At 38.7% G+C, this 21,525-nt stretch overlaps 4 protein-coding genes across 4 annotated transcripts; 2 read left to right on the forward strand and 2 right to left on the reverse strand.

Moving 5' to 3' along the window:
* Positions 1 to 1,474, reverse strand: LOC127801273 (E3 ubiquitin-protein ligase ATL4-like). The gene has a single exon (XM_052336215.1). The coding sequence runs from the start codon at positions 1,407 to 1,409 to the stop codon at positions 399 to 401; it is 1,011 nt and encodes a 336-aa protein (XP_052192175.1). The 5' UTR covers positions 1,410 to 1,474; the 3' UTR covers positions 1 to 398.
* A 2,037-nt stretch (positions 1,475 to 3,511) lies between these two features.
* On the reverse strand, positions 3,512 to 9,500 carry LOC127801037 (probable dolichyl pyrophosphate Glc1Man9GlcNAc2 alpha-1,3-glucosyltransferase). The gene is made up of 4 exons (XM_052335831.1): positions 8,709 to 9,500; positions 8,384 to 8,590; positions 7,571 to 7,808; positions 3,512 to 4,334 (listed from the first exon to the last, which is right to left on the reverse strand). Exons 1-4 carry the CDS (start codon positions 9,471 to 9,473, stop codon positions 3,928 to 3,930), a joined length of 1,617 nt encoding a protein of 538 aa, XP_052191791.1. The 5' UTR covers positions 9,474 to 9,500; the 3' UTR covers positions 3,512 to 3,927.
* Positions 9,501 to 11,320: 1,820 nt separating this feature from the next.
* LOC127802805 (ATP synthase subunit delta', mitochondrial-like) lies at positions 11,321 to 17,129 on the forward strand. The gene is made up of 2 exons (XM_052338836.1): positions 11,321 to 11,646; positions 16,509 to 17,129. The coding sequence occupies exons 1-2, from the start codon at positions 11,386 to 11,388 to the stop codon at positions 16,851 to 16,853; spliced, it is 606 nt and encodes a 201-aa protein (XP_052194796.1). The 5' UTR covers positions 11,321 to 11,385; the 3' UTR covers positions 16,854 to 17,129.
* Positions 17,130 to 19,848: 2,719 nt separating this feature from the next.
* LOC127801085 (FCS-Like Zinc finger 2) lies at positions 19,849 to 21,055 on the forward strand. Its single transcript, XM_052335933.1, has 2 exons — positions 19,849 to 20,100; positions 20,401 to 21,055. The coding sequence occupies exons 1-2, from the start codon at positions 19,976 to 19,978 to the stop codon at positions 20,591 to 20,593; spliced, it is 318 nt and encodes a 105-aa protein (XP_052191893.1). The 5' UTR covers positions 19,849 to 19,975; the 3' UTR covers positions 20,594 to 21,055.
* The last annotated feature ends 470 nt before the right edge of the window (positions 21,056 to 21,525 follow it).

Consider the following 21,525-nt stretch of genomic DNA (forward strand, 5'->3'; position numbering starts at 1 on the left):
TTAACAAAGATATGCCTAGATAAAAGGCTTAAACTCGCATAGCCCACACGAAAATCATTAACAAATATATGATGGAATAAAAATGGAAAAATCTTCCATTTGTTTTGTACAAATATAAAGATGAAATTGATTTTAAGAAACTGCAACCTAATGGAATTGGGATTTACTTCGTCGTTTCCATCCTTGCAAATCAATAAAGGCACACAAAATCATCAACAAAGATTTAAATCACTTCAGCGCCCATACATATAGAATCTGTATATGATTGAATGGAAATAAGAAAACCGAATCATTCCATTTTTTGCTACATCCACTCCTAACGATGGAGTGGATGCGGCAAAAGATGGAATTAACTACGAAGATCTGAATTGACACTACAGTGGAACGGAATTTACAAGTCATACCCCTGAGAACCACCGAAACAACTCGCTAATCTCTTCTCCAATCCGATTGGTCTCGCAGTCGTCTACGGCGACTATAGAGTCACTGCGACGACTGCTGCCAGTGAAAAACCTGCCGGAGCTGCGAAATGAAACAGTGCGAGAGGAAATTGACGCGAATCGATCCACGTACTCTCTCAACCAGCTCCGTCCGCCGACTTCGGCTGCTAAATTCTCTCCCGGCGGTTCCGGCACACCGGTAGACTCCTTATCAACAGAAGTACAGTCGGACGGACCTCGCCGGTGTGTTGACCCCACGGACAATTCGTAGCCGTCGTCGACAATGTACTCAAACGAGCCAATGGAATACGACCTCCGACCGTCACCGGAATCCGATCCCTCTCTCCGGCGGCTCACACTTCCAATTTCTATCCGGAAACTATTCCCACGCTCATGATCAGTAGATGAGAGGATTTTGTTCATTACATCGGCCTCCGTCGGATGTACCGTAGACCGGCACAGTGGACAGGTCTGATTAGACGACAGCCACGCGTCAATGCACTGCATATGGAAGGCGTGGCAACACAGAGGCAATAACCGCAGCCGATCGTTCTTCTCGAACTTGGATAAACAGACCGGGCAGTCACCGCCGGTTATATTCCCGGTGACGGAACCAAAAGTGAATAGAGGAAGAGAATTTATCAAGTCGTCGGACGGCGACGCTCGCCGGTCGTACAGACAAGGATCACGACGCGAGGGCACGACATCTTCCGTGACGGAGACCGAGCGGAGAGAGCGGTGGCAGTGGCGACTGAAATAGCGGAGGAGGAAGTAAATAGAGGCCGAAACGATGATGGCGGAGGCGACAATGATAATCACTATGACTATGGAGGAGGAGGCAGAGGAGGAGGGCTCCTTGCCTCCGTCCTGGCGGAGCTGAGGCAGCGTAGGTGTTGTAAAGGTCGAGGTGCCTCCGACGGCGGTCAGAAGCGGCGGTGGTGCGTCAGAAGAAGCCAATACGCGTGGCATCGCTGTATATCAATTTCTTCTTCTTCTTCTTCTGACTTTTGAGAGAGAGAGAGAGAGAGAGAGGGGGGGGGCGGGGGGGGAGGTGGGAGTTAAAGGGTGGCTGTGGGTTATTTAAGTGATCGGCGGCTAAAGCAAAGCGCAGCAGCTATAGCCCATCGTGACGCAGAGGGCATGAAAGGCACGTGAGAGGCCCTTGGCGTAGACGTAGAGAGGAGTAGGGACTGACCGTGTAATGGTCATGGTGCCGTGAGCCAGAGAGCCTGTAATTAGGAAAATTTTAAAATTTTAATTTATATATATTTAAAATAAAGGACTTTTTATTTATTTATTTATTTTTACTTACTTAACCTTCATCGTTTATTTACGGGCATGGATTTGTTTCTTTTTAAAACAATCTCAATCTCCTCCCTCCCATTGTTATTAGATTCCTTTACCTTTCATTCATTCAGATTTCCATAATTTAGTTTTATTATTTTTTAATAATTTAAAATCTCACCATTAAGACAAAACTACTCATTTGGACACCATCCAATCTACCCCCCGTGCCTGTGAAATGCTAATAAACAAAATGCCAAGGAGCATCGATCTCTATTATCTATAAACATCACCTCAAATCATAAGGGAAGAGGAGTTTGGAGTTGGATGGATGGATGGAGGGGAAGAAGGCAGATGGCAGAGACGAGCACGGCGACAGCGGCGGGTTGAAGAATTGAATGCGAAATGAATGACTGCTCAGACACACAGGATTTATTGAAGGAATTCATGTTAGAGCCTCATTCGTTTCGTTTGTCTTTTCTATTTTTAGTATTTTCTTTTCTATTTTAATTTGTGTAACCTTATTTCAAATTTTTTTTTATATTCACCTAATTATAAGTATTTTATTAATAATTTATAAAAAAAAGTTATAAATTTTATTCACCTCATTTTTTGTTATCACCAATTAAGTTTAAAGAATAAAAAAAAAAACATATAAAAATCATTATTGTTTTATATCTTAAATGATAGTTAAGTGCAACACAAGTTAATTTGCTTAAATTAAATTAATCTTGTCATCGAGCCTAATAATCAACCCAAAAAAAAAAAAAACACAAATCGTTATAAAAACTCATTCGATACAAAGTGACATTTAAGATATTTTTTTATATATATATATTTCTTCTTTTCTCAAGGAAAAAGTGTAATGTCATTAATTAGTAATACTCTGAATTTAAGGTTTTGAACATTAATAAGAAAAATGTTAAGGGTAACACAATTGGATCCTAAGCCCTGGCAACAAAATGACCTTTACCCCTACCCTTGGGAAGGCAACGTGCACAGAAGAAGACGTTGTACGATGGTGTGACCAGAATTGTCAGAATTCATTTTAATTTATTTAATGCAAATAAATGGATGTGTACTGTACATATATGTGAGTAAAGAAGGCAGCCCCTTCCCCCTTGCATAATAATAATAATAATAATAATAATGTAATGCAAAGACAGAAGCATGATCTCCACATTATCCACCCATAAAATCTACTTTACTGGCATTACTCTCTCACCACCCTCAATCTTCCATTTCATTATTATTATCCAAACACTGTCTTCTCTACTCTGACTTTTCCACCCGCCAGTACCACGTCCATCATCATATTACTATTATGCTGCCATTATCCACCCATATTTATTGAAAATGGAAAAGAAGTGAAACTATGTATTAAACTGTATTTAATATATACATGCACATAGACAGGTGAATTCATTCTCTAATCCCAGTTCCGAATGGAAGACACCATGAAATGATTGATGATGGTCAAAGTTGGAGTGAGAGTGACATTTTCTTTCATCGGGGAGTGAAATTTGCATGAAAATTTGGGTTATTTCATATTTGCATAGGAACATATTCCAAAAATTTTCATATAATAATGCTTAATGCATTGCATTGCGCCCCAAAAAAGACATACTTAATGCAAGATATATGAAGTGTTCTTCTATGCCATCAATTCATTGTCATTTCACCCAACAAAGAGACGAGGGTGCCACCATGTATCTAATTACTTAACTTGAGATCCAAAGTGTCCCAAAAAGAAGAATTGAATGGATGGATATTTATTTAGCTCGTCAGTCAACAGTCTTTTTATGTTGAATTATCAAAAGCATAAAACAGAGATACAAGAGTTGAGCTTTTCAATGAAGTTTAAACTAGCTTTTCAAGTAGAAACATACGTGAATGAGTATCTTCTTCAACTGTCTCTGGTTACTATTGATCCAAAAGACTACATACACAGAACACTATGTCGTTTCTTGTCAAACACAGATTCCAAGTAAAACAGTTCGTGTTCAGCAGCCAACATAGTTAGTTCATCACACTAAAAGCTTTCCAGGAATTCCCAGATTTTGTCTCAAATTCTCAATTAATGTTAAGCAAAATTCAATATAATAAACAATGAATTGTTGTTCAAACGTTTTTCCATACAGTGTGTGTTAAAGGATCTATCATTGGATGTGCCATGTGATACTTGCTCCAAGTAATCTATGGATCAAGAAGACCTAACGATCCGTGTTAGTTGCCAAATCCAAGAGTACATCATTCCAAATGCGCAGTAAACAGAGATCATCATGAGAGGTAGGAAGGGAAGCCTGTTACCTAGAAGGATTGGATGCAGAAGCTGTGTCCAGGTTTCGACTGCCAAAACACCAAACAGGTAAGTCTTCCCCAACCATCCAATGGCAAACTCTCCTTTCTGAGTGGCAATACTTGAAGCTTCTTTTGAATCAACATTATCGCCTTTCTTATGCTGAGGAGCTTTGGCTTTTGCTGATCGAGCCTGGGAGAATTGTGATGAGAATCCAAACCACATAAGAGTGGAATGCAAAAGCAACAGCAGCACTTTTATTGGGTACTCTTGTGCCTCAAATAGAAGAGGGAAAAGAGAGTAGGAGGACACTGCACAGAAGAAACGGAAGGTATGAATTAGCAGTTGAATTGCAAGGGAAAACACAAATTCGCGCCCCACATCACCAACACCACCACCACATAACAATTTCCTATAAAAATTGGCAATTTTCACAGTTCATCTCAAGAAAGTTAATTATCACTTATGGCAATGTAAAAACCAAAAACAACTTGGTGGGACAGAACCAGAGAGGAGTAGAAGCAGAGTCCTACTGCACAGTAAAGAAAGCACAGAGGAATTTGTGAGAATAGGGGTGGAAGGTTGGGTCAGGAAGACAAAATTCTCAATTCTACAATGAAATCATGAACCTAACTACTGCCCCTTTTATTTGTTGCTGTAAAGATGGTGTAACTTTAAAAGAATTAAAGGAAGAGAAGGTGAAAAATGAGTACTCTAATTTAAGGCAATTGAGCATTTAATTAATAATCTGCTATTATCAATTGACTTAGTTAGCAAATGCATACATGCACATATATATACATATTATTAATTGATTTAAAAATATTACTGCAAAAACCAATAAATTATCCGATATGAATGAAAACAATGTATGAGTTCTAGCATCATGCTGCATAATTCCTAGTCTTCCATTTGGTTGCTAAAAAACATAAAATTTCAACTGACATTTTAATCCAAATGAATAGCCAAGCGCCAGTAACTTTAGGTTCATGGATGAGTATAACAGCTGGTTTGGGTTTCGATCAGCTCTCCAGCAAAGAACAGATTGATTTATTTGAAAATGCAAAGTGAATCAAGTAATTTGAATGTCTGTCTTTCAAACAATCTACTTTGCATTATAGTGGGGAAATTTTTCTTCCCTACATGTGCTCCATGCCTAACCAAATCCAGCCAATCTTGAAAAACATTGTATTTTGAATGAGAAATGTCCCGACTTCAAATTGATCAATCCAAACACCTGCCATAGTAGTCAACATTCCTATTGATTTCTTTTGTGTGTGGCCCACCCATGAGACCAATGTCAATCCTTGAGGATTAACAACAAAACTTTTACTGTCCTATTACAGAATGGACCTAGAAATGGACAGTATTAGTTGATGATTGTAACGGCCCTAGTTGAGAGAGAACTGAAGCATTAGAATGTTTCCCAGACACCAGAATCACCTTGCATTCCAACAGGGGTTTTCCAAAATGAAGGTGGTTGCCAATTCTTTTTTTTTTTTTTTTTTTTTTTTTTTTTTTTGGGGGGGGGGGGGGGGGGGGGGGGGTGTTGGGGGTGGGGGTGATTGCACGAACATGCAGAGGTCAATTAATAGGCTTCCAAGAATCCAAAGAAGAATTTTGGAGAAAACACATTGGATTACAGACATCTAGTATTAATATGAATCATAAAATAAAAATAAAATAAGGGCAAAACATGGGAAATAGAAGGAGAAAGGAATAGGATCCCAACAAAAAAATTAATTACCAAAGAGCACATATTACAAAAGAAAGAATTTGAGGCAAACTCTGAAATAGAGATAATAATACATCAAGTTTTAATCCCACTATGTGGGGTTGAATATGTTGATTCTAGTTCTTAACAATTTTAAGAACTTTTAAAAAAGTCTTAATCCCACTATGTGGGGTTGTATACATTGATTCTAGTTCTTAACAATTTTAAGAACTTTCAAGAAACATTTTTTTATAAATGAAAACAAGAAGAAGGTGTTTTCACATTTTCCATTTCATTTTTATTTTCTTCCCCTGTCCTACCCCCACTATCAGTGACTCAAACCCTCCAACAAGTTGCCGAGACACCAACAACTCAAAGAGTCACAGGCATGACACCATGAGGGTCTAGGAGTCACCCTATCTAGTTTAGATCCATTTCAATCAATTCACAGATTAATTGAACCAGCACATTCTATATTTTTTTCTAGTTAAAAGTAAAATAGTTAGCAAAAAGAACCAGACCGGTGACACCTTTGAAAAGGGGTGAATTCAAAAATAAAAATCAACTATATAGTTAAAGACTAACAGTAAAGTCCATGCAGCCCGCAAAAATGAAGAGTCAATTCTAAAATTGAGTATTTTTCCTACAAGTCAACCAAACAAAACAGAAATTAATTCTCCAACTTGTATACAGGCCACTGCTCAATCACCAAAGAATCAAAAACTACTTTTCTTTAAATGCACCATGCTGATCATAAAGAAATGGCACTCCAGTTAGGACAAAACCCTCCTCTGATCTCCAAAGGATTCAAATCATCCAAATGATCTCAATTAAAAAGTAGGGCTACTTGATCATCGTAAAATGAGTGAGATTATCCACTATAAGTCCTCATGGTCTGAAATAATCAATCATGTGGATATTCCTAAAGATAGCACAAACTCACAAACTCAGCCTCCCACAACAATCACCTTGCTGTGCCAGATTTCCTCTATAAAATACACCACCTCAATTCTATCCCTTTTCCAGAACTAAGGGGATGCAGAACTATTAACTAGGATCCTCAAATCTGATCATTATTTTCGTCAAAGTGTTTCCTGCCCCCCAGAGTGGACCATCACCTTAGCCAATCAACAAGAGATTACAAGATAAATGAAGACACTCCTTGAAAGGGTTAAAATGCCTTTAAAGCAAAGTGTTTGCCCATCTACTTGCAGAGTCTGGAGCTGCAGGCCAGGCTAGCTGAAGAAGGCAGCTTTGCAGGTGGCTAATCCATAGGTCATCTCTTCATCCATACTATTAATCAAGGAGGTCAAATCACATGTCACAGGTTGCTTCCACCTTGGGGGTAAAAGCCAGCTTTTACCAGAGGACTACAGCCTAAAAAGGGTCATAACCCTCCTCGTCAATGATTTACAACCTCAAAGAATCTCCACTATCATTCCTTCTCCCAATAGATTGCCTTGAACCTTTCCATTCCGGTCTCTAGCAATCATAAGGTTGCTTAATGTCTAATGTTACGTTCCAAAAGAGCCACAAACATAGGCACTCTCTAACTATCCACACACCAACCAATCACAATGACATTTATCAAGGCAATCAATCACATCTTAACAAATACTAGAAAGGTATAAACAAGGACAAAAGAAGGAAAGGTTTAGCAAGATTAATATAATGCACCTTGCAAGGGAGCTTCAAAATGCATCTCTCTCTTTCTCTCTCTTTCTCTCTCTCTCTCACACACGCATGCATGCATACACAGATACAAAATGAGTTTTGTAGCCTAAAGCTGAATTTATAAGCTTTTTGAGAGATAAAACACAGTATGAGATGTACCTATTGACAACAAAAAGTAATGCTTTGCATCCTCCACGCTCTGTAATGCAACAATAGCAAGAGGGATCACAAAATGTAGAGATGCCTTCTCGTGGACATGCCAGCCAAAGAAAAAGCCACATGTATATGCATACACAACCCATCTAGTGACCATCCTGGGTTTAGGATCTCTCCAGGTCTTAATAAGACAAGGGAACAGTGCAAGCAGGACCAAGACAAAGGTAGTCAAGGGAGTGACCTGAAATGCCACCATTAGTTTAGATACAAGATTAGCCTTTGGTTAGTTCAGCTACTAAGAGTGTAGGATTGCAAAAATATATGGATAATAAAGTCATGAATCAAACTTATATGACATAACTCTGGGGATGGCAATTTGACCTGGGAATCTGGGCTCTAACCAAAACCCAAGCCCAGTAATGCAAATATGGAAGTGCATAATACAAGTATAGGGCGGGTTATATGATTTTAGTAAATGCTGCGGATTAGAGTCAGGGTCTTGTTTAATAAAAACATAATTTGATTAGACATGTATTTATAAAATTACTTAATAATTTATTAGCAAGAGAAGAATATCTCTCTTATCAAGGCTAAAATTTCTTAGGATCTTACTAGTTTCCTATAAATATTAAATACCCAACTCAAACCCCTACATCATGAACCAACTTAAATGAAATGAGTAAGGGTTCTAACAAAAAAATAAACACTTTCGGGATTTTTGAGCAAGTCCTGATACTGGTTATGAAACTGGGAATGGTTTATGCATAATAATTGATAGTAGATGAATGAATTTCAACACTTAGTGAACATAATTACCCTAGGCAGAACAGCAAAAGGAGATGAATCCCCCACTAGTCCACCAGTAAACGAAGCTGTCGGCACTTGGATGCTGAATCCCAGTTTAGCAAACACAAAAGCGAGCCCTTTATCTAAGAGTATATAGAAAACCCAGAAATTTGGAGCCCAATAGGCATGGCAGAGCCCCCTACCAAAAGGAAACATGCGGCGAAGAACTTGCTGGATCTGCAAGTCACTACTAAACCAGTGAATGCACGATTTAAGTCATAAACAATCGTTAGGGATTATCGCAGCAACTCTAACCTTAATACGACCTGGTTTCTAATTTTATAAACTCAATTACCTGTCCATAATACACAAACGGCCCATACGCCGCCGTGAAAACAGCCACAACCACCGTCCCCATCAGCACCAGCCGCCTGAGGCCTCTACCCAGCCCTCCCCGGCAATAATGCCGCAACAGATACACGAAATAAACCGGCGCCGCCACGGCAAACAAGTGCTTAAAGCACAGCAAAACGGCGAACACAAACCCGCCCATCAAGTCCCTCCCGTCCTCCAACCATGACAGCGAGAGCATCAAGATCCCTAGCAAGAACCCATTGTACTGAAAGTGCACGTGGTCCACAATCACCAGCCCCGGCGCTGAAAGGACCAAGACCCAGATCAGAAACCGCTTTGTCGGTGTTAAATTGCGCGTAAATCGATGGAGGGCGTAGAAGAGGAGGGTATCGGAGGCGACGACGGTGAGGCGGTGGAAGAGGGTGAGGGAAGGGGAGGAGAAGTCGAGGCCGCGGCGGAGGTGAACGATGGTGGGGTCGACGAGGCGGGCGAAGTGGGAGAGGAAGAGTTCGAAGTGGGCAAAGAAAGGGGGGTAGTCGAGGGTCCATGGGGAGGACTGGTCCGAGTACCAGTGAGAGAGGGGGAGGGAGTGGGTGAGGGCCAGCCAGTGGCGATGGACCTCGAAGTCGGTGCTCCGGTAGGCCGGGAAGAGGAGGAGCTTCACGGCGGCAGCCACCAGGGCCAGCCAGGCGGCCGGCGGAATCGATGTGGAATTGGTAGGGTTGGGGATCTTGTGTTCTGGCTTCCTTGAGACAGCCATGGCCATGGAGTTTTGAGTTTTGAGTTTGGTGCGGAAGTGATCAGTTTGGGGCTTTTGAGGTTTGGGACCTGTCTTCTGTAGCCACGTCGGCGACTTTTGACACGTCACAACAATGCCACTCCGATATTTGCCGTTTAAAATAGGTTTAGGCTAGATTTAATTGGTTTCATATATTTTCATAAATTATAATAATGTTTTCAGATTCAGAGAGCCCAATAATTTTAATTTATAGTTTTTATAATATTAATAGAATTAAAATTTTAATTATTTTATGTGAAACAAAATACTTAAAAATAATAATGGATTTCAATTTTTATGTTTGAAATTGTCGATATTCGGAATTGATCGACGGAGATTTGTTAGCCCGCACTTGTACAATGGATCCGAGAGACAGATAATGAAGTATCCGGTTTGTTTTGTCGAGCGGACGGCCCGTCCCTACAAGATATTCCGAAACTCAAGTTAGTGAGCGAGTAAGCAAAAATATTGGATGTTCTTTTTTAATTCGTTGTCTAAAGTCTATACCCTGGGCCTTAAGAGGGCTGATTGATATATATGTTAGCCCAAAAACTTTATTGTTTGCTCCATACGTGTAAAGGTGATGGGATGGAGTAGCCGGTGGGGGTTTCTCTACCGCGGGGAGGTACCGATAAGACCTTCATTAATGAGAATGGGATCTTCCATTAATGCGGATGGGATCTGAGAGGGATATCTTGAGATTCGGATGTGACTGTAATGATGTTGTTGCCAGAAAGCCAGGATGGGACTGGCATAGGCCGACGAAATGGGTTGAGAGAATGGGCCTAAGGGGTCCAATCATGGCATCTCGTGGCTGGTCGGTATATCGCAACACGCGCCCCTTCTGCGATACAAGCTAACGAGTTAAGGCGACGAGCTATGAAGGTCGCTGGAAACTTGCCTAGAGTATAGCGGGGGGACGTTTGAATATGCCAAAAAGTTATAGGTGCTACCGGGAGCTTGCTTGACCTCGATGTTTGACTATGAGCTTTAGCACTATCTGAGCTTGCTTTAATGAGCTCAATCTGATTTATTAGGTCTCGAACGTTTGGGTCGAATCATCATGTTAGGTCTGGCCTACGCAAAGCAAAGCGATAAATACCTGTAACTGAAATCAAATCAAATAAATATAAAATTAAAAAATAATCTCATCATAAAAAATTGATTTTTATTTCAAAATATATTTGTTATATTGTAGATAAATTTTAATTAATATGTTAAATACCAAAACTAAAATGATTAGATAAATCATGAGAAATTACCATTTTATCTAAATAGAGACAATTGATCAATTAGACAAAATAATCTAACAAAATAGGTAATCTACCATAGTTGAGATTATTGATAATCTAACAACAAATTATACTACTCAATTATACAAAATAATTAAAATCAAAATTGTAAGACAATAAGTATGTTTTAGTCGCATTACAAATAAAGAATATATTTATCTTTTCATATATATCTTAGATGCTATTTTTTTGTGATTTGAGCAACATTCATTTCATAAAAATTAAAATAAAATATATAAATAGATAAATAAGAATATTTTTTAAAAAGATATTATTAAAAATTATAATTAATGATGACGTTGTTATGATTATGTATCATATTTTTATTAAATAAAGTATCGTATAAAAGAAAAAAATGGGAATGATCTCCTTATCTTCATTCAGCCAAGAGACCATCTACTATTATTTATTCTACTTATCATCTTTTTTAATAAAAATAGATTTTAATAAAAATAGATTACATGACTAATAATACTGATATTATTTTTTAAATAAATAAATAAATGAAGCCAAAAAAAAAAAAAAATCGCAATTGTCGGAGAATCACCATTTTCTTCCAACCCTTTTTGACATATCCCAACAAACTCACTCCCCAGTCATCCGCCACCATGCTCCGCCAGGCCGCCGCCCGCGTTCTGCATCGATCCGCCGTGCCCCCCAGGGTTCGGCCCTTCTCCACGGACCTCCCGGCGGCCCCCGCAGCCGACGAGACGTTCGTGGAGGCTTGGAAGAAAGTGGTCCCCCACATCGACCCCCCGAAGACCCCTCTCGCCTTCATGAGCCCCCGGCCCTCCACGCCTTCTTCCATCCCGTCTAAGCTCACTGTCAACTTCGTCCTTCCCTATGCCTCCGAGCTTTCTACCAAAGAGGTCAATCTTACTGTTCATTTCTACATTTTTTTTTTTCGCACTGAATAAATTTGTATCGATTTTGTTTAGGGTTTGCTCTTTTTACTGTTTATGACCCATTTCGATCTTGTCTGAGCTAGGTTTGCTTTTGTCCAATGGACTATAATGTTCTTTCATTGCCATATGGTTTTTCATTTAGGTTTAATGGTTATTTTTTTCGAGCTAGGTTTAATGTTGTTTGTTTCCACTATTTCAATTGTTGGCTTCACTTGGTTCATTTTGCTATTATCAGTTTGTCGTTTATGCTCCTAACGTGAAAGTGTCCAGTGCACTAGGCCATTGCCTTTTGTTGTTTTGGCTAATGACAATATGCGTCTGCTTAGATGATGGCCTTAGTTCCAAAAATAGCAGTAATGGGATTGCTAAATCTAGTTATTTACCTTTTGAGGACAAATGTGTGGAAGCTCCTTTCTGTATATTATCCAATTAAATAGATTTGGATCTCTATTCTTACTTCATTAATGACAATATAGTGAATGCTGGCTTCTCACGGACCCTATTTTACTTGTTCACCAATAACATTCTTAGTTGCTTTCTAGAGATCTAAGGAGAATGTAGGAATTTTTAACATCAGCCTCACGGCCTAAAAGGCAAGTGCACTAGTTAGCCAAAAAGACATCACCAAGAATTTCTAATGACCTTGGTGTGTCCTGAAGGCCATCTCGTGTATCCCTCTCTGAACTCTAATTTGCTGGTAACCAGCTTTGAAGTCCAACTAAGAAAAGTTATCATCTTTAATGGTTTCGACAATCTACCTAAAATCTCCAAGTGCCATCTTTCTTTTCACCAACAAAACTAGAGAAGAATAAGGCCTATTACTTGGTTGTATGAAGCCATTATCTACAATTTCTTGCACTTGTTTTTCTATTTGATTCTTTTGAAATGATGGTATTTATAAGACCTGACATTAAGGGTTTAGAATTGGTTTACAAGGTTATCAGGCGGTTAATTTTCTAAATGGAGGTAGTCCTTCATATTCTATAAACACCTTAGAATAAGTACGAGGAAGAGCATGCAACACCTTCAGAGAGGGAAGAGATAGCTAAAGGCCTTGCTCTCTTGTAATTCCAGACTTGAGGTGGAAGAATTCAAAAATGCCCTCAATGACCTCCTGGTTGTGCAATGTCCTCTGTTACGAGGGATTCCATAGAGTTGCTGCTGCTTGCTTCCAGTTGAGCTCTGGTTCTCAGGAAGTTATTTTATTCAGTTCGTGACAGCTTATTAGATGAGATACCTGCAGGGAATTTTCCTTGCTCGAGCTGCCATTTTATTCCTTTCCTGGACCTCTCCTTTTTTCCCGAAGCTCCCCAGCCTACCAGACGATCACTATAGAAGATAGCGGCTGATATATCGGAATTCATGTTACTGATGTTTCTTTGTTGGTCTTTGATACAAATGATGGCTTTGATATTAAATATCAAGTTGTGAATCTTGAAGCATGCTGAGAATCCAGCTGTTTTGGTCATCTCATAGTGCCTCTCCTCACCTTACATGGTTTGATACAGTTTGAAATTGTACTTCTTTGTTTGGCAAGCTTTTCAAAGAGTTAACTAATTCCCAAATCCACCTCATTAACCACCTTAAATGTATCCTTTTCATTGCTCTATGAGTCCAATCAGTCATGTGGTGAAATTTGATCTTAAACATCTGGTATAACTATCAGAAGACTTTACTAGCGTAGGAAGTTGGCAGCTGTCTATCACATATACTTTATAGGTAACTGACATGGTGAACAAACCAAACTTTTGATTTTTCTTCCTATTCTGCTGGCCTTTGCACAAAACATAGTAAAAAGATTAAGTAGTTTTTTAGTTAATTCAAAATACACACATCATTAGCGACCTCAAGGCATCCTACTTTCCCCCCTCTCCCACATGTCTATTTTTCCTCCTCATCTCCCTTGTGTTTCTTAATAATTGGTTTGATCATGCATAAAGTGCAATCACCATTTTTTATATCTGTGAGTTAGAAGACTGCAAAATAAATTGTTAATATACTCAGGCGGTTTTGATGATGCCATTAAGATTTCCTTTCAGTGCTTTTTGAGTGACCTTGAATTAAATATTGATGTATGATCTAATTTATTGGCAGTAAATTATGAAGCATGGAATCTGAAATTGATGTCTTATTCTGGTTGATGCTTACTATAAATGAATACTTCCATCCAAGCTATAAAGTAGGATCTGCATGATTTTTTTTTTTTTCAGAGCATTTGGTGTTAGTTGACATTTGAAGATTGTATGTATGCCAACTTTTTTGGCTTCTTACTTTTCTTTATTTTTTATGTATAACTTACTGAATATGACCCCCCCCCCCCCCCTCTCCTTTCAAAGCTTAGAGCCTTGTGCCTTGGGGATGCCCATTTTTCCTGTGGGATGATAATATAAGAATAAAGCAAGCTTTTTTTTGGTGTCCTTAGTCTTTTCCCCATTGCTTTATCATGTCTGCCTTCATGTATGTGGTTGTGTTTGCATTCTGTTTACTCTATGAGCAGTAAATATTGGAGAAAGTGACTAGTGCATACTTTCTCCCATTCATGAAAGGCGTACAACAACAACAACAACAACAACAACATATCCAGCCTTTATTCTACTACGTGGGGTCGGCTACATGAATTCTAGACTTCTATATATTTCTGTCTTTTGTCATATCTTCATTTAGAGTCATACTATTCATATCAAACTTTAATGTCTCTCCCAAAATCTTCTTGGGTCTGCCTCTACCTCTATTTTTGACTAATTGTTCCATTTCATCAACTCTCCTCACAGGAACGTCTCTTGGTTTCCTTCTCACATGATCAAACCATCTTAGTCTAGTCTCTCTCATCTTCTCCTCGATTAGCACTACTCCTACCTTATTACGAATAACCTCATTTCTAATTTTATCTTTTCTTGTATGGCCACACATTCATCTTAGCATCCTCATTTCCGCTACGCTCGTCTTTTGCTCATGCTGGTATTTGACTACCAAACATTCTGAGCCATACAACAAGACTGGTCTTATAACTGTCCTATAAAATTTTCTTTTCAGTTTTAATAGGATTTTACCATCACATAACACCCCCGATGCATTTCTCCATTTAAGCCAACTTGCCTTAATTCTATGCGTGACATTCTCGTGAATTTCTCTATATTTTTTAATCACTGATCCCAAATATCGAAAATAGTATTTTCTTTGTAAGATTTGGTCTTTCAATTTTATTATAACATCCTCCACTTTTGCATTCTTACTAAGTTTACATTCCATATATTATGTTTTTCTTCTATTTAATTTAAATCCCTTAGATTCTAAATTGTTTATCCATAACTCAAGTTTAGTGTTCACTCTTTCTTTTGTTTCATCCACCAACACTATGTCATCTGCAAATAGCATACACCATGTCAATGTGTTTAGTGAGTTCATTCATTACTAAAGCAAATAAGTATAGACTTAGTGCAGAACCTTGATGTAGATGTGTTCATTCAATATTATTTGCCCCTATTAGGTTGTGAAATGATACGTAACAGATGTGCTCCTTCAATATTAATGAATCAGCCAATGCATCATTTTTTCTTTGTGTGAACAACATCGTTGGAGGCTATTTAGATAGTGGACAATTTTAAGAAGGAAGATTATTCTGGATTGGTGTTACTTTTGCCAGAAAAACTACAAAATCAATTTATCATCACTTTCCTTCATTGTTGAGTGGCATGAGAAGTTTGGAGCTTCATGTATTCTTTGTCTAGGATGGGCTGGGTACTGCCTGCTCTAGTGGCAGACTTGATGTCATGCTGGGTCATAGCTGTCCTAGGCAGTGGCGAAGGTAGGTGTGGCGCATAACTCTTCTTCGTGTTTTTTTGAGTACTTAGCAAGGTTGCAATTCTAAAGCTTTTGAAGGACTGGAAACCTTTATTCGTTTATTGATGGGGTTCTGTCACTTTCCTCTTTTTTTGGTCTCAGAATCTTGTGGTTTTTATTTTTCTCTATATGTGCTGCCTTTTTAACTGTTATACCAATTTTGATATATGATATATTCACTGTTAAAACGTATTGAAACAGTGTTCTTCGTAGAATAAGAAAAATAATTCTGTTTCTTTGTTTGCTAAGTTTAGAGAAAGGATTATGTTGTTTGCGTGCAAGATGAAATGTGAGACATTTGTCTTACTATTGGATTAAACTTCCAATAACCAAGTTTGTTTGGCATTATTAGCTTATGAAATATGAATATGTTGTAATTGAAGGAGATCTTTTTATATTTTTGTTTCCTGCAATAAGGGTAGTTTCATGTGAGACATTTGTGTTTTAGTTGTTTCTTACATTGCCACTTATAATAGATACGTCCACTGATAATGTGGAAATTGTATATATTAACTAAAAGGCGGTTAGCTTGGGTTCCTCTATTGGGGAGAGGAAGAACAGGTTATCTGAGTATTTATAAGGCGAACCCAAAAAAGGAAAAGGTTGCATGGTTGGAGAATTGAGTACGCCTAAAGATAGGGTGCCATGAGATTTATTTTCAATTTTTGATATAGATCCCAAGTAGATTTTGCTTGCATTGGATGTTATATTTTCTAATACCACTCAGCACCAAATTTCTGTGAGGAATGCTAGTGGAAGAGAAGTGGCACATCATAAAAGCCAGTTTCTTTTCTCAACCCGTAATTTGTGTGAATGCAAGCAAGCATGTAGTAACCTGGGTTGTTCTACTGCCCAAGCCCAAATTAACATAATAATATATCAGTTGGTATAAGCATGCATTCTATGGAAGCAGTGACTTTATTTGGAGGCAACTGAGAAATGATGATTGTCATGTGCATCTTACTTTTGGATGGACGGCCTTGCAGGTTGATATGATCATAATTCCAGCCACAACTGGGCAGATGGGTGTTCTTCCTGGACATGTAGCAACAATTGCTGAGCTGAAACCGGGGCTCATGTCAGTGCACGAAGGGAATGAAGTAAACAAGTACTTTGTTAGCAGCGGATTTGCGTTTATCCATGCAAATTCTTATGCAGACATAATTTCCGTTGAAGCCGTTCCGGTTGATCAAATCGATGCAAGCCTAGTCCAGAAAGGTCTCGCAGAATTCACCCATAAACTGAGCTCAGCCACAACAGATTTGGACAAAGCTGAAGCCCAAATTGGAGTGGACGTGCACAGCGCTCTCAACTCTGCTCTCTCGGGCTAACGGTACCCAGTCTCTTTGCCCCCTTGATCCAATAATTAATCACACTGGATATAACCCCCATTTGCGCTTCAAAATTCATTTCATGACACAAATTGCTTTGGGTTATTTCCTTGCTATATTTTTTTATGCGGAGAATGCTCGGAAGGATAGTTAAAAGTAAATTCTTTAGAAATAAAAGCACCCTACTTCTGAGGGCGCACTCTCTTTGTGGAAAATTGGAACTTGCTGTGATTGCCTGTTGAATATGAAATAATAAAAATAACTGAAGTTCTAATATTTGGAATTTGTTGGGTATGGAGATGGGATAGTTGTGAGAGATTCCTTATTTTGGACTTGATTGTGATATCGTCGCGAACACCCCGCCCCCGATGCTGATGAGAAGTTCTTTCATGATTGTAAAAGTTCACTTTGCTAAATATTTTGTTTAATGTGAAGATGAAATCAGTGGAAGATAATACCATGAACTAACTTGTTTTTTCTTTCTTATTATTCTTTAGCAACGAATAATAGTAAAGTCTTAAAAGCGGAGATCGAGGGTGAATCTCTGGAACCAATGATACTCCTTTGTGGTAGGAGAGTTACGAATGAATTTGAGTGGGGTTGTAAAGATATTTTTTTATAAAATAATAATAAAGTTGTATTATGAAAGTAATATATATTTTTAATTTTCATGGAGTGTGTAGTGAGTATTTGATTAAAGTAATATTATTTTAATAAAATTATTATAAATCCAGTCTCCTTCCATCTATTTGGGATATCTATAATAATATGGCAAGCTTTAAAGTGAAAATACGCATATTATTTTAAACAAATACTCTAGTCTCGTGAAATTCCCATTGATTAAAACTTTAAAAAGGCTGTGTTTATGGGGTTGGCACAAGTTCTCAATCATAATTGTACTTTGCTTATAATAATAATAATAGTAGTAGTAGTAGTAGTAGTAGGGCATGGAATTAATTAACATTTCTTTACCACCATTTACAACTTTTATATATAAAAAAAATAAAATAAAAATCACAAGTTGAACTCCCTGACGTGATAGTGAAAATCTTGCATTATGAACTCCTTTAGTAGATTTTCGTATCTATTAATCAGTAATCAATTATAATATCTGTGAATATATTGCAGATCATTTGCTTATTTATTGTTTCTGCTTTGTAATATGGTCCTTGTCTAGTAGTGACAACTGGTGTGGTGTGTGCGCCTATTTATTTATTTATTTATTAATTAGCAATGTTGGGCTTAACGGCAACATGGCATTCCCCTCACCTCACTCCCGCTTAAAACTACTACTTAATTAGAAGTTTATATTTTAATAATTGAGCAACTGGCCACCTCTCAACTCATTGGTTCAGACTTTATAATAAGCTTTGAGAATCATGTTACATCATCTTCTAATTTTAAACCCATAACTCACTCGATCACAATAAATTCAATTCAGTTGGCTTAATAATAATTCAATTAAATTCAGGTTAGATTTTAGATAATGAATTCATTGAAATAACCCATAAAACAATAATAATAAAATATATATATTTAAGCTATACTTCCTCAATTATTTTTGGTTACATCATAAGGTAAGATAGAAAAACGATGAGATGCTGCCGAGTCATGTCCATCAATGCAGCACAGCAGGGGCACCAATTCCAGACAATCCCCCGTGTGATCGCACGAACCTCGGTTCACCAATAATTGATGCACCCTCACTTAGCTCGATCTCGGCCGTCCATCCACTGGCCTCTCGGAGGCGGCGACGTAGAACGAGAACACGCCACCATTCGCCCAGCGAAGGCCACGTATCGCTGCGGGCAATTATTAGGTGTTTCGCTGTTACTGTGACGGGGATGCACGTGTCCACATCAACCGCAACGAAACAGACGAATGGCGTTGGATGGTGGCAGCTGCCCGAGATTCACGGGCAGGAAAGACAAAGGCCCCCGGGAACCGGGCCGTATGGCCTTAAGTCGGGGGGTGGGTCCCGCCTGCCCGTGTCTTTTAGTGGCGTTCGTGCTCGGCGGCGGGGCCCACTCCTAGTCGGCTGCGATGCTGAGGTAGGGAAAAGGGCTTCTAGAGAAGTCGTCATTTGTGCAGGCGGTTTTACGGTGGTGCCCATCCTGGGAAGGCGGAATTACGGTGAGGAAGGATCTTCTTCGGGTGGACGGGACTCTACTGCGATTTGGGGACCACTTCAAATTGTTGGGTTTGTCAGGCTATATATAAATTTGATTAATATCTATAATTTTAGATTTAAAATCAAATTATTGATAGAATAAAATTAAATTAACTCGACTTAATTAAAATTAGATTAGTTTGAATTTAATTTTTGGCTTCTCTCGTAATTTTGAATTATCTAATCCATTAATGAAATAAAAGGACTTAGATCACAATTCACCAAGTATATCATTTTTCTTTAATAAATTTATGGAGAAAATAAATAATCTCCATCCAAACAAGAACTAAGTGCTAATAAGGGATCTCAATAAATTGCTTTCTCAGGCCTTTGTAGAGTTGCATGTGGGGAGAAAAAATAAATAATAAAAAATATATATACATACACGGCCAAAATTGAAGCCCCACCTAAAACAATACAATACGGTAAGCATGGGGGCCCATTAGAAAAATAAACTAAACAAGGGGGGCCAAATGCCAAAAACAGCATTAAGAACTGAATAGAGTAACTTTTGGTCTGCAATGGGTGCATGAACTTCAGCCCCCGGATTCCACCTCTGGTTTCCCTTTAAACTGGTTTAAAAAGAGCCCTTGGGCAATTTTCTACGCCTTCATGGACCGTCAAAGGCATGTGGTCTCGACCCTTCCAGCCAATGACATCCATTCCTTACCCAAGTAAACTACCCGAGTCAGACACTTGGAGGGACCTGATTGATGGGAACCACCAATCTTCGCTGGTCCTTGCTGTACCTGATTTCTCACTCCACTTCTGGGTTCTGGCCCATGGTCCCCTCCTGAATGTATAAAACCAGTGCTACCTTGTGCCCATCGCTTACGCCTCCGTCTCTCTCTCTCACTCTCACCCTTCCCCCGCCCCCAAGCCAGGCTCATTTTAGCGAAGCATCGGGGTATAGCAAGAAGAGTACCAAGTTTTACAATACCAGAGAGAGAAGATGAGACCAGCAGTACCATCTTACGCCGGGTGGGAAGATTACAACCACCAGAAGTCCCATTTTCTTGAGGCTTGTTTCCTTTGCGAAAAGCCTCTGGGCCAGAACAATGATATCTTTATGTACAGGTTAGCTTTGGTTTGCTTCCCGCTTCCCTTCTGGATCTCTCTTATCCCATCGATGATATCAACAGAACTTATTTCTATGTTTTGTTTGTTTTATTTCGCACCAAGTGTTACAGAACTAATCTAGAGCAAAATTTTAAGATAATTTTTACCCAAGATATCAACCCTTTGTTTCTCAAAAAGCTGTTGGATTTTCGTAGATGGGTTTTAGTGCTAATTGGATTTTGATCTGTTTGATCAGAGATTAGTGCGATTTGATTGGATTCCCGATGTGGGTACTGAAGATTTGTGTTGGGTTTGCAGGGGGAACACACCATTTTGTAGCCAGGAGTGCAGGCAAGAACAGATAGAGATAGATGAGGCCAAAGAAAGGAGTTTGAAGAAGCTCTCTTCTTCTTCCAAGAGAGCCCCCAGGCAATCAAAGCCGGCTGAATCCACCAAGAAGCCATCCAGTCCCAGTAAAGCTGTGCAGAGAGGCACAGTTGCCGTGGCATGATTAAGATCCCTTAATAACGCAACAACAGAGCCAATCAATCAATCAATCAACTAACCTAAGAAAATCATAGCTCGGTTCTTCTCCATGACCTCTTCTCCAAGACCCAATAATAATAATAATAATAAAAAGATTCGGCAGATGAAAAGCGAAATCATGTGTGGGTATCCCTGAGAGAGAGAGAGAGAGAGAGAGAGAGAGAGAGAAGAGGCGGGGGTGGCGATTGATCTGTATCAAAGGCAGTTTTGATCTTGCCTCTTGGTTTTTGCAACTTTGTTGATTTTGATTTTGATTTTGATTTGGTGGGTATTTGTAGAAAAGCATCCTTTTTAAGTGGATTGGATGTGGCATGATTTGAGTGTCCCTGTAATGATCTTTCTTTCTTTAACTGGTTCCCAATTACAATGGAATGGTTGATACGAAGAATCCATCAACAGACAGATTGTTTTGGGCTTTTTGAAGATACATATACGATTGGTTAAAGTTGGGATTTTTGCCTTCGCCCCCACATGACCTTTTGCTCTTGCCTGCTTTTACTTTTCCTTTCTTTTCTGGTAGTCTATTTGAAAAACATCAAGTGGGCAAGCCCCCTGAGTCCCCATTGCGTGGATCCAACTGCATTTTTCCATGATGGCTTTGTCTGTGGAGTGGATGTCACTGTTATTGAAATTAATTAATTAATTAATTGTATTCAACGGGTTTATTTTAATTAGCTACCCATCCTTCCGCTTCTAGATTAATCCAAACTTATAATCAAACGGAATCAGTCTGTAAATTTTTACTTTTTTAATTATATTGGTTTTATTGAATTTTGGTATTACACATGTCACAACTGTGACTTAAAATTCAAATGAAATTCAAATTCATTTTAAATTTCATTGTAATTAGAATGGTAAATTTAATTTTAATTAAGATTTAATTTAGAAAAAAATATG

The sequence above is a fragment of the Diospyros lotus genome, chromosome 5 (assembly GCF_014633365.1).
Source record: "Diospyros lotus cultivar Yz01 chromosome 5, ASM1463336v1, whole genome shotgun sequence".
Taxonomy (NCBI): Eukaryota; Viridiplantae; Streptophyta; class Magnoliopsida; order Ericales; family Ebenaceae; genus Diospyros; species Diospyros lotus.